The 12935-nt window shown below is 54.0% G+C and overlaps 1 protein-coding gene across 7 annotated transcripts in view; it reads left to right on the forward strand.

Moving 5' to 3' along the window:
- PCNT (pericentrin) overlaps positions 1-12935 on the forward strand; it is a 203298-nt gene that overhangs the window by 39954 nt on the left and 150409 nt on the right. For all 7 annotated transcript variants that reach the window (XM_055105153.2, XM_055105160.2, XM_055105158.2 and 4 more), the window contains exons 14-15: positions 369-823; positions 5247-5802. In XM_055105153.2, the coding sequence (XP_054961128.2) occupies positions 369-823; positions 5247-5802 (1011 nt within the window). The remainder of the gene's footprint in view (positions 1-368; positions 824-5246; positions 5803-12935) is intronic.

Below are 12935 nucleotides of genomic sequence, written 5' to 3' on the forward strand. Positions count from 1 at the left end.
GCCTGCGGCCGATCTGAGTCCTGCCACTGGTCTTGGTCTGAACAAAGAAGCCTCCGGCTGCTGCCTTTGCTCGGCTGATGTATGCTGCCTTCGGTTGTTGGTTGCTGTCAAGGCCACGGGCTCCAGAGATAAAGAACAGTCGGTTCTCGGTGCCAGGATGTAGGAGGCATTTTAGTTAGTTTTAGACTTGTCCACTTTAGGTTTCTTCCATTGTCATCAACATGAGAATCATTCCCGTCGCTGTGTGCGGCGTAATGGGTGTGTGTGTGGTGAAAATTCCCTGTCTTCAGAGGTGGGTTTGGGTTGTCTCTTCTAATAATCTCTTCCATTAGCATCTTTCCTCCTAAATGAAATTATGTTGTCTGTAGGTAAAACACAATCTAATTGAAGACCACCAGAAGGAACTAAATAATGCTAAGCAAAAGACTGAGCTGATGAAACAGGAATTCCGAAGAAAAGAAACGGACTGGAAGGTTTTGAAGGAGGAGCTACAGCGGGAAGCTGAGGAGAAGTTAACGTCGATGCTACTTGAACTGAGAGAAAAGGCTGAATCCGAGAAACAGACCATCATAAACAAGTTTGAGCTTCGAGAAGCTGAAATGAGGCAGCTTCAGGACCAACAGGCAGCCCAGATCCTGGATCTGGAGAGGTCCTTGACGGAGCAGCAGGGCCGCCTGCAGCAGCTGGAACAGGACCTCACTTCAGACGACGCCCTGCATTGCAGCCAGTGTGGGCGGGAGCCGCCCACAGCCCAGGACGGGGAGCTTGCCGCGCTCCACGTGAAGGAAGACTGCGCCCTGCAGCTGATGCTGGCCCGGAGCAGGTGGGTTTGCAGTGACGCCATCTGCAGTCCCTGTGAGGCCAGACACCGTGGAGGGTAGAAGGTGGGCAGGCTCCTGGGAGGAGGCGCTGTGGGCTCCACTGGGCGAAAAGGTCTGGAGGGAGCTGGAACAAGGTGTGGCGCTCTAGGTTTTCAGCCTAATTGCAGTGGGACAGCTTTGTGCTCGGACGGGCAGGCTGGCAGTTGCCATCCCGAAGCCCCCTGGCCGCAGTGGGACAGCTTTGTGCTCGGACGGGCAGGCTGGCAGCCACCGCCCCGAAGCCCCCCGGCCGCAGTGGGACAGCTTTGTGCTCGGACGGGCAGGCTGGCAGTTGCTGTCCCGAAGCCCCCCGGCTGCAATGGGGACAGCTTTGTGCTTGGACGGGCAGGCTGGCAGCCGCCACCCCGAAGCCCCCCGGCCACAATGGGACAGCTTTGTGTTTGGACGGGCAGGCTGGCAGCTGCCGCCCCAAAGCTCCCCAAGTCTGCACTCCCTGGGTGGGTGTCAGGGGCGGGGATCAGTCATTGTCTCTGTTGTTCTTCGTGTGTTTTAAGATTTGAACAGCAGAAGCTAAACCTCTTTTATAGGTGTCATAAGGACATGGAGTTTATCCACTAAGCGTTTTTGTGTTTTTTTAACTTAAACAGGTGATTTTTAAAAATAAGCATGTTTTTCTAAAACATACACACTCTTCTTTGAAGTTTTCAAGAGGTTTAGAAAGTGATTGGGTTCTTTGCCTGTTGGTGCTGACCCTTTTTGCGAGCCTCAGTCCCTGGGCTGTGCCGTTCTTTCTCATCTGTCTGCCCCACCCAGCCCTTCCCCAGCAACCAGGGCCGCACAGGGCCCCGCTCAGGGATTGGAGAAACTCACGTTCAGGTCGCTGGGGCTGCATGAACACGAGCAGGTCGCTCTTCTCACCAGGCTACGACATGCAGTTCGTGGTAGAGCTGAACCAAGGAGGCCCTCAGGAGAGGCTTCCAGGCGCAGAGGTGCCCGTGCCTCTTGCCATCCGTCCTGTGTCGCCAGTGCCCATTGGAGGCCTTGGCATTTTGCAGGACCCTCCAGCTCCAGGCTCTTTGGCCTCCTGATGGGAGCAGGTCCTTCTGTGAGGACTCTCCCTGCCTCTGTCTTTGGCCCTGAGTGCCGCCTGCACCTCCTTAATTCACTGCCACGGGGTTCTATTCACTTCCATGGGGTTCTATTCATTCACTGCCATGGGGTTCTGTTCACTGCCATGGGGGTTCTATTCATTCACTGCCATGGGGTTCTATTCACTTCCATGGGGTTCTATTCATTCACTTCCATGGGGTTCTATTCATTCACTGCCATGGGGTTCTGTTCACTGCCATGGGGTTCTATTCACTTCCATGGGGTTCTATTCATTCACTGCCATGGGGTTCTCCTCACTGCCATGGGGTTCTATTCACTGCTGTGGGGTTCTGTTCACTGCTGTGGGGTTCTATTCATTCACTCCCATGGAGTTCTGTTCACTCCCATAGGGTTCTGTTCACTGCCATGGGGTTCTATTCACTGCCGTGGGGTTCTATTCACTGCCGTGGGGTTCTGTTCACTGCCGTGGGGTTCTGTTCACTCCCATGGAGTCCTGTTCACTCCCATAGGGTTCTATTCACTGCCATGGGGTTCTATTCACTGCCGTGGGGTTCTGTTCACTGCCATGGGGTTCTGTTCACTGCCGTGGGGTTCTGTTCACTGCCGTGGGGTTCTGTTCACTGCCGTGGGGTTCTATTCACTGCCGTGGGGTTCTGATCACTGCCATGGGGTTCTGATCACTGCCATGGGGTTCTATTCACTGCCGTGGGGTTCTGATCACTGCCGTGAGGTTCTATTCACTGCCGTGGGGTTCTGTTCACTGCCGTGGGGTTCTGTTCACTCCCATGGGGTTCTGATCACTGCCGTGGGGTTCTATTCACTGCCGTGGGGTTCTATTCACTGCCGTGGGGTTCTGATCACTGCCGTGGGGTTCTATTCACTGCCGTGGGGTTCTATTCACTGCCGTGGGGTTCTGTTCACTGCCGTGGGGTTCTGATCACTGCCGTGGGGTTCTGTTCACTGCCGTGGGCATGGGGTTCTGTTCACTCCCAGGGGGTTCTATTCACTTCCATGGGGTTCTGTTCACTCCCATGGGGTTCTGTTTACTGCCATGGGGTTCTGTTCACTCTCATGGGGTTCTAATCACTGCCGTGGGGTTCTGTTCACTGCCATGGGGTTCTGTTCACTGCCATGGGATTCTGTTCACTCTCATGGGGTTCTATTCACTGCCGTGGGGTTCCGTTCACTGCCACAGGGTTCTGTTCACTGCCGTGGGGTTCTATTCATTCACTGTCGTGGGGTTCTGTTCACTGCCATGGGGTTCTATTCATTCACTGCCATGGGGTTCTATTCACTGCCGTGGGGTTCTGTTCACTGCCGTGGGGTTCTATTCACTGCCATGGGGTTCTATTCATTCACTGCCATGGGGTTCTATTCACTGCCATGGGGTTCTGTTCACTGCCATGGGGTTCTATTCATTCACTGCCATGGGGTTCTATTCACTGCCATGGGGTTCTGTTCACTGCCGTGGGATTCTGTTCACTCTCATGGGGTTCTGTTCACTGCCGTGGGGTTCCGTTCACTGCCACAGGGTTCTGTTCACTGCCGTGGGGTTCTATTCATTCACTGTCGTGGGGTTCTGTTCACTGCCATGGGGTTCTATTCACTGCCATGGGGTTCTATTCATTCACTGCCATGGGGTTCTGTTCACTGCCATGGGGTTCTGTTCACTGCCATGGGGTTCTATTCATTCACTGCCGTGGGGTCACTGCCGTGGGGTTCTATTCACTGCCGTGGGATTCTGTTCACTCTCATGGGGTTCTATTCACTGCTGTGGGGTTCCGTTCACTGCCACAGGGTTCTGTTCACTGCCGTGGGGTTCTATTCATTCACTGTCGTGGGGTTCTGTTCACTGCCATGGGGTTCTATTCATTCACTGCCGTGGGGTTCTATTCACTGCCGTGGGGTTCTATTCACTGCCGTGGGATTCTGTTCACTCTCATGGGGTTCTATTCACTGCCGTGGGGTTCCGTTCACTGCCACAGGGTTCTGTTCACTGCTGTGGGGTTCTATTCACTGCCATGGGGTTCTATTCACTGCCGTGGGATTCTGTTCACTCTCATGGGGTTCCGTTCACTGCCATGGGGTTCCGTTCACTGCCATGGGGTTCTGTTCACTGCCATGGGATTCTGTTTACTCTCATGGGGTTCTATTCACTGCCGTGGGGTTCCGTTCACTGCCACAGGGTTCTGTTCACTGCCGTGGGGTTCTATTCATTCACTGTCATGGGGTTCTGTTCACTGCCATGGGGTTCTATTCATTCACTGCCATGGGGTTCTATTCACTGCCGTGGGGTTCTGATCACTGCCGTGGGGTTCTGTTCACTGTTGTGGGCAAGGGGTTCTGTTCACTCCCAGGGGGTTCTATTCACTTCCATGGGGTTCTGTTCACTCCCAGGGGGTTCTGTTCACTGCCATGGGGTTCTGTTCACTCCCATGGGGTTCTATTCACTGCCATGGGGTTCTGTTCACTCCCATGGGGTTCTATTCACTGCTATGGGGTTCTGTTCACTACCATGGGGTTCTATTCACTGCCGTGGGGTTCTGTTCACTGCCATGGGGTTCTATTCACTGCCATGGGATTCTGTTCACTCTCATGGGGTTCTATTCACTGCTGTGGGGTTCCGTTCACTGCCACAGGGTTCTGTTCACTGCCGTGGGGTTCTATTCATTCACTGTCGTGGGGTTCTGTTCACTGCCATGGGGTTCTAGTCACTGCCATGGGGTTCTTTTCACTGCTGTGGGGTTCTATTCACTCACTGCCTTGGGGTTCTATTCACTGCCATGAGGTTCTATTCATTCACTGCCATGGGGTTCAATTCACTGCCATGGGGTTCTATTCACTGCTATGGGGTTCTCAGGCCTCGCCCTCCCCATGGGCCCCCATGGGCCCCCATGGGCAGTGCCCCTTCCCTGTTGAGGAGCAGAGATTACCTTGGGATTCTTGGTTGGATGCTGGCTCGGACGCTGTGGTGTGAGGAGGAGGTTGGTTGTGCCTGCCGTGCGTGGCTCTGGCGGGGATGTGTGTGTGCCATCTCTTGCTGAGGGCGCTGGTTCCTACCTGTGGTCTGTGACCTGGCGACTCCCATGGCTTTGGCCTTTGGCCTCTGGGCTCCTCTGGCTTCATGGGGCCTCTTCACTCTCCCACTTACTGTTTCTGGTGGTCGAGGGAAAAGTAGTAAGAGCAGTTAAAATCCCGAAACGATGACCTGAACAGTTGAAGTGGCGTTTCCTGTGGGAAACTGACTTGGCTTTTGCAAGGGTCAATGCTTCCTGATGCATGTTTAACTGTCCTGTGTTCACTTTGTTGCCGCAGGTTTTTAGAGGAACGTAAAGAGATCACCGAGAAATTCAGTGCGGAACAAGATGCCTTCCTGCAGGAGGCCCAGGAGCAGCATGCCCGTGAGCTGCGGCTCCTCCAGGAGAGACACCAGCAGCAGCTCCTGTCAGTGACGGCGGAGCTCGAGGCCAGACACCAGGCCGCGTTGGGCGAGCTGACAGCCTCCTTAGAGAGCAAGCAGGGGGCTCTGCTGGCTGCACGTGTGGCCGAAATGCAGACAAAACACGCTGCCGACCTCAGCGCTCTGGAGACCAGACATCTGTCCAGCCTTGATTCTTTGGAATCGTGTTACCTGTCTGAATTTCAGACCATCCGTGAGGAGCACAGGCAGGCCCTAGAGCTCTTACGAGCAGACTTTGAGGAACAACTGCAGAAAAAGGACTCTCTTCACCAAACGATTTTGACTCAAGAGTTGGAGAAACTGAAGCGGAAACATGACAGGGAGCTACAGTCTGTGCGGGACCACCTGCGAACCGAAGTGAGCACAGAGCTCGCCGGAACCATGGCTCACGAGCTGCAGGGAGTGCACCAGGTAAGGCGCCAGGGCCCTGCCCCAGCCCAGGGCAGGCCTTTCCCCGCTGCCTGTGTGTTTCCACCGTGTGTCACATGTCTGCGTGCGTGCTGTGTGTGCCTGTGCGGGTGTCTGTGTGTCTCACAGGCTGCCGAGATCAGTGGGGACTTCTGGTCTCTTTGTGAACTGGGCTTTTTTTTGAGCCGGAGTCTCACTCTTTCGCCAGGCTGGAGTGCAGTGGCGCAATCTTGGCTCACTGCAACCTCCGCCTCCTGGGTTCAAGTAGTGCTTCTGCCTCAGCCTCCCAAGTAGCTGGGATTATAGGCGCCTGCCACCATGCGCGGCTAATTTTTGTATTTTTAGTAGAGACTGGGCTTCACCATGTTGGCCAGGCTGGTCTCGAACTCCTGACTTCAGGCGATCCACCCGCCTTGACTCCCAAAGTGCTGGGATTACAGGTATGAGCCACCACACCCGGCCTGAGCTGGGCTTTAAAACACTGAGTTGAAGGGTTATTTTGATCGCAGGCACCTTGTTAAAGGCTTTGCTCTGGTACGTATGTGGGAGGGCCTAGACCTTGGTGGGGGATTTTGTGGGCTTTGGAGTATTCCTCAAGGCTGACCAGCACCTCTGCAGAAGACTTGGTTTCCAGGCTGCTGTGGGAAGATCTGATGGTCATGTTGTGTATTCAGAGCCTTGGTCCCCTCCTTTATTGATGTTTCCTGAAATAAAACCCTTTTGCTACATTTCAAGAGCAGTGATGGGCCAGGCACAATGGCTCACGTCTGTAATCACAGCAGTTTAGGAGGCTGAGGCAGTTGGATTACTTGAGCCCAGGAGTTTGAAACCAGCCTGTGGGCTACGAAAAATAAAAACAATTCACCGGGCGTGGGGGCATGCACCTGTAGTCTCAGCTACTTTGGAGGCTGAAGCAGGAGGATTGCTTGAGCCCAGGAAGTCGAGGCTGCAGGGTGAGCTAAGACTGTGCCACTGCACTCCAGCCTGGGCTGTAACAGAGTGAGACCCTGTCTCAAAAAAAAAAACAAAAATAGCTCACACCTGTAATCCCAGCACTTTGGGAGGCCAAGGCGGGCAGATCACAAGGTCAGGTGATCGAGACCATCCTGGCTAACACGGTGAAACCCCGTCTCTACTAAAAATCCAAAAAAAAATTAGCTGGGGGTGGTGGCGGACGTCCGTAGTCCCAGCTACTTGGGAGGCTAAGGCAGGAGAATGATGTGAACCCGGGAGGCGGAGCTTGCGGTGATCCGAGATCGCACCAGTGCACTCCAGCCTGGGAGACAGAGCAAGACTCTGTCTCAAAAAAAAAAAAAGCGGTGATGGTTCATTTGACAGGCACTTCAAGTTTTTATCATGAAGAAGAATTTCTGGCGAAGTCCCTCTTGCCCTGGGCTGGTGCCTGACTGCAGAAGCTGCAGTGCCTGTGACTCAGGAAAGGACATGTGTTGTCGTATCACACACACCTTGCGCTTTCTCTGCCCTCAGTGAGGTCTCTGAGGTTTTCTCGCCTTGAAATAGATGAGTCTGCTCTGTTGAGCATGTGGAGCCACTGGGGCTGGCCTATCTCCCTGCAGGAAGGGGATGCATAGGCCTGGCTGCAGGGTGGATGGGGCATGGGCTAGAGCTGATGAGGCAGTTAGAAATGGTTGTTCTGGCAGATCAATACCTTGTCAGACGTTTAAGAAGTTCATGTTCCAAACTATAAACTAGGGAATTGCCAGCTTGGATAAGGTGGATACGTTGATTTCCCGATACCAGCATGCCATGCCACGGGAGGGCTTCCTCCTTCCTGACTGTGGGGAACGGTTGTGAGGCTCCAAAGCGTTGGCTTATTGTTTGCTTTCCTTCAGCTCTGTGTAAGAACAGGAGAAAAGTGGAACCTTCTTTAATCGCTGTGAGGGTTTCATGTTATGTTTCAGGCTGTCTGTTTTGTGTGGTCTGAGCATGTGATCTTGGGGGAATTCCTAGAAAGCAGAACATGTTCAGGCTCCCTCTGCTCTCCTGAGTAAGGTGCAGTCAGTTGCCCGTCTCAGGCCTCTGTGTCCTGTCCTTGTCTTTACCACGTGTCAGGGAGTCCTGGGGATGTGTTTTGTTTGTTTCTTTTTTGTTTTTTAAGAGACAGGGTCTCCCTGTGTTGCCCAGGCTAGTCTCGAACTCTTGGGCTCAAGAGATCCTCTTGCCTTGGCCTCCCAGGTAGTTGGAATTACAGGCATGAGCCACTGCTCCCAGCTTGGGAGGTGCCTCTTGAGAGAAGCTGGAGCCATGTTGTCTTTCTGGACAAAATTAGACAGGGGTCTGATGCTGCTGGGAGCTGCCCTCCAGGCCAGTCCTCAGATGCCAGCTTCAGTTTCCTTTCGTTCCCAGTTTTGATCACAGGCAAACAGATGCTTTGGAGAATAGCACTTGTTCCCAAGCTGTGGATTTAAAATTAGGTTTTCTTGGTTTGTTTGGTTTAAAGAAAATGAAGTTCTGAAAGAATATTCAGAAAGGAGGAACTTGCATATCACACATGAAGTGTGTGTTTCAAACCACGGCCTGATTTAGTCAGAGGAAGCATGTGGAGCGTGTGCACCTTCCGTGCCCTGTGTGGGGATGTGGCACATCTGGATGTTTCCTGGACAGAAGGAGCTGGTTGCAGCCCTGTGCAATCAGAGACACCTGCTGGAGGCAGAGAGGACCAAAGCCCTGGACAGGGTGGGTGCCAAGGTCCTGCTCCTGGAGCATCAGCACCAAGCGGCCCTGCAGGAACTCAGAGATGTACGCTGCCAAGATGCAGGAGCATCAAGCAGGGCAGGCGGAGCTGGAGGAGCTGGGGGAGCCGGAGGTTCTGGGGGAGCTGGAGGTTCTGGGGGTGCTGGGGGAGCTACAGGTGCTGCGGGAGGGGCTGTGCAGGTGAGCAGCTCCGTGTGTGTGGTTCCCACAGGGGTGCCTCCCCGGCTTCTCTGCCCTGAGTCTTCATCAGAGCGTTCAGGCACTTACGGATACACTTGGAGCCGCTGGGTTGTGCATGCTGTGGGGTCTGTGCTCAAAGAGTGCAGCTTCGTGGGGGCAGATGTGTCAGTGCACCTGGCCAGTGAGGCAGCTGCAGGGGTGGGCATCCGGGGGGGGTGTCTTTGGTTGGCCTCCCCTCCTTTTGGGGCCTCCGGAGGGCAGGGTTCTGGTCTGGTCTGCAGGCAGTGAGTGGTCTGTGGTGCGACCACAGATCTGTCCTACAGGCTACTTGGCAGCTGGACGAAACACAAAGTGGAGGCGATTCAGAGCCTGGGAGGTGCGGGGGTCGGGGAGGCTGGGGCTCATCCTGGGTGTGGCGCTAGGTGGCTGGGGGGATAGTGAGGGGTGCCTGCCAGCTGATGATGGCATAGGGAGGGGCATGGAGAGCCTGGGGGCTGACAGGGGAGGCCACGCTTAGCTGGAGGGGTCATCCCAGGTTGGACTGGTGCAGGGGATGTGGCTTGTGTAGACACAGAAGCACATTTAGTTGCTCTTATAAATCTGCACACGGGCTGGGCTTGGGGCTCATGCCTGTAATCCCAGGGCTTCGGGAGGCCACGGTGGGATGATCTCTTGAGCTCAGGAGTTCGAGACCAGCCTGGGGAACATAGCAAGAGTCCACTTCTAAAAATAAAAATCGGCCGGGTGCGGTGGCTCACGCCTGTAATCCCAGCACTTTGGGAGGCTGAGGCGGGCAGATCATGAGGTCAGGAGATCAAGACCGTCCTGGCTAACACGGTGAAACCCCGTTTCTACTAAAAATACAAAAAATTAGACAGGCATGGTGGTGGGCACCTGTAGTCCTAGCTATTCTGGAGGTTGAAGCAGGAGAGTGGTGTGAACCCGGGAGGCGGAGGTTGCGGTGAGCTGAGATCGCGCCATTGCCCTCCAGCCTGGGCGACAGAGCGAGACTCCGTCTCAAAAAATATATATATGAAAATAAAAATAATAAATAAAAATTAACCAGGCATGGTGGTGCAGGCCTGTAGTTCCAGCTACTTGGGAAGCTGAGGAGAGAAAATTGCTTGAACCCGGGAATCTGAGGCTGCAGGAAAAAAAGAAATCTGCACACAGTATGGTTTATTTTCTTTCTTTCTTTTTTTTTTTTTAAAGACGGAGTCTCAAAAAAAGTCTGGAGTGCAGTGTCACGATCCTGGCTCACTGCAACCTCTGCCTCCCAGGCTCAAGCAGTCCTCCCACCTCAGCCTCCCAAATAGCTGGGATACAGGCACGTGCCACCACGCCTCGCTAATTTTTATTGTTTTGTCTCCCAGGCTGGTCTTGAACTCATGGGCTCAAGTGATCCTCCCGCCTTGGCCTCCCCGAAGCACTGGGATTACAGGTGTGAGCCTCTGCACCTGGCCAGTGTAGTTACTTTTTCAGTTTTTTAAAATCTTGTGTGTCAGAATATGCGTAAGCACTGGTACCAAAGTGTGTCAGAAGAAGCCAGACTGAGCAGTCGGAATCCCCCTTGGATTCCCAAGGTGGCCGTGAAGGGGCCTGGCTGAGGTCCCCTGCCACCTGCTGTGGTCTTGATTCTCTGCATCCATGCAGGACTGCATTTAAGCAGCAAGGTCTCCCCACTTGTGGACCCGTGCACCTGCCCCATCCAGGCGCCACCACCCCGCCTGCTGGTCTGCATGATGAGCACATGCACACACAGCACATGGGCATACACACAGCACATGCACACACACATGCAGATACAGCACACGTGCACACAGCACGTGTGCACACACACAGCACATGCACACACAGCACATACACAGCACATGTGCACACACACAGCACATGCGCATGCTCACACAGCATGTGCGCACAAACAGCACATGCATAGCACATACATGCAGCACATGCGCATACACACAGCACATGCACACACAGCACATGGGCATACACATAGCACATGCACACACACATGCAGACAGCACACACAGCACATGCGCACACAGACAGCACATGCTAACAGCACATGTGCACATGTAGCACATACAGCACGTGCACACGTAGCACATGCAGACACAGCACACACATGCACAGCACATGTGCACAGACAGCACATGCACACATGCAGCACACACACATAGCACATGTGCCCATACAAGGCACACACAGCACATGCACACACACAGCACATGTGCGCACGCAGCATGTGTTCCCATACAAGGCACACACACACACACAGCACGGGCACACAGCACATGCTCATACACACAGCACATGCGCACACAAAGCAGATGCACACACACAGCACATGGACACATGTAGCACACACGCAGAGCACATGTGCCCATACAAGGCACAACACACACGGCACGTGCTTGCACACATGTGCACACATAGCACATGTGCGCACACAGCACACACAGCACATGCACCCACGCAGCACACAGCACATGTGCCCATACAAGGCACATGCACACAGCACACACATAGCACATGTGCGCACACAGCATGCACACAGCACACACACAGCACATGCACCCATGCAGCACACAGCACATGTGCCCATACAAGGCACATGCACACAGCACACACACAGCACATGCACCCACTCAGCACACAGCACATGTGCCCATACAAGGCACACGCACACAGCACACACACAGCACATGTGCACACACAGCACATGCACACACATAGCACACTCACACAGCCCATGTGACCATACAAGACACATGCACATGGCACATGGTCACACACAGCACATGCACGCACACACAGATCACATGCATGCACAGAGCACATGCGCACACGCAGCACATGCACACACAGCACATGTGCGCATACAAGGCACATGCACACGTGGCACATGGTCACACACAGGACATGCTCACACATAGCACGTGTGCACACACAGCACGTGCACACACAGAACGTGCACACACAGCACATACATGCAGCACTCACAGCATATGTGCCCATACAAGGCACATGCACACAGCACATGCACCCACGCAGCACACAGCACATGTGCCCATACAAGGCACACACAGCACATGCACACACATAGCACATGTGTGCACGCAGCATGTGTTCCCATACAAGGCACACACACATACACAGCACGGGCACACAGCACATGCTCATACACACAGCACATGCGCACACAAAGCAGATGCACACACACAGCACATGGACACACATAGCACACACGCAGAGCACATGTGCCCATACAAGGCACAACACACACGGCACGTGCTCGCACACGTGCACACATAGCACATGTGCGCACACAGCACGCACACAGCACACACACAGCACATGCACCCACGCAGCACACAGCACATGTGCCCATACAAGGCACATGCACACAGCACACACACAGCACATGTGCGCACACAGCACATGCACACACATAGCACACTCACACAGCCCATTTGACCATACAAGACACATGCACATGGCACATGGTCACACACAGCACATGCCCACGCACAGCACATGCACGCACACACAGATCACATGCATGCACAGAGCACATGCGCACACGCAGCACATGCACACACAGCACATGTGCGCATATAAGGCACATGCACACGTGGCACATGGTCACACACAGGACATGCTCACACATAGCACGTGTGCACACACAGCACGTGCACACACAGCACGTGCACACACAGCACATACATGCAGCACTCACAGCATATGTGCCCATACAAGGCACATGCCAGCACATGCGCACACATAGCACATGTGCATACACAGCACATGCACACATGCAGCACACTCACAGCACATGTGCCCATACAAGGCACACGCACACACACAGCACACAGAGCACATGCACACACACAGCACATGTGCACACACAGCACATGCGCATACACAGCACATGTGCACACACAGCACATGCATGCACACAGCACATACACATAGCAGATGTGCACACACGTGCACACACATGCTTACACAGCACATGTTCATACAGCACATGTGAACATGCACAGCACATGCTCATACACGCAGCACATGCACACATACACAGCACATGTCATTCTGCATGTTGTCCTGCAGGCTGAATGCCTGGGGCCCTCCTGCTTCTGTGTTCTGGGTCTGTACGATTTTCTGGCCTTTCTGTGGGGGGAGGGTTAGAGTCTGGAGCACTTCAGAAATAATTGATAATTTATTTGAAGCAT

The sequence above is a fragment of the Pan paniscus genome, chromosome 22 (assembly GCF_029289425.2).
Source record: "Pan paniscus chromosome 22, NHGRI_mPanPan1-v2.0_pri, whole genome shotgun sequence".
Classification (NCBI taxonomy): Eukaryota; Metazoa; Chordata; class Mammalia; order Primates; family Hominidae; genus Pan; species Pan paniscus.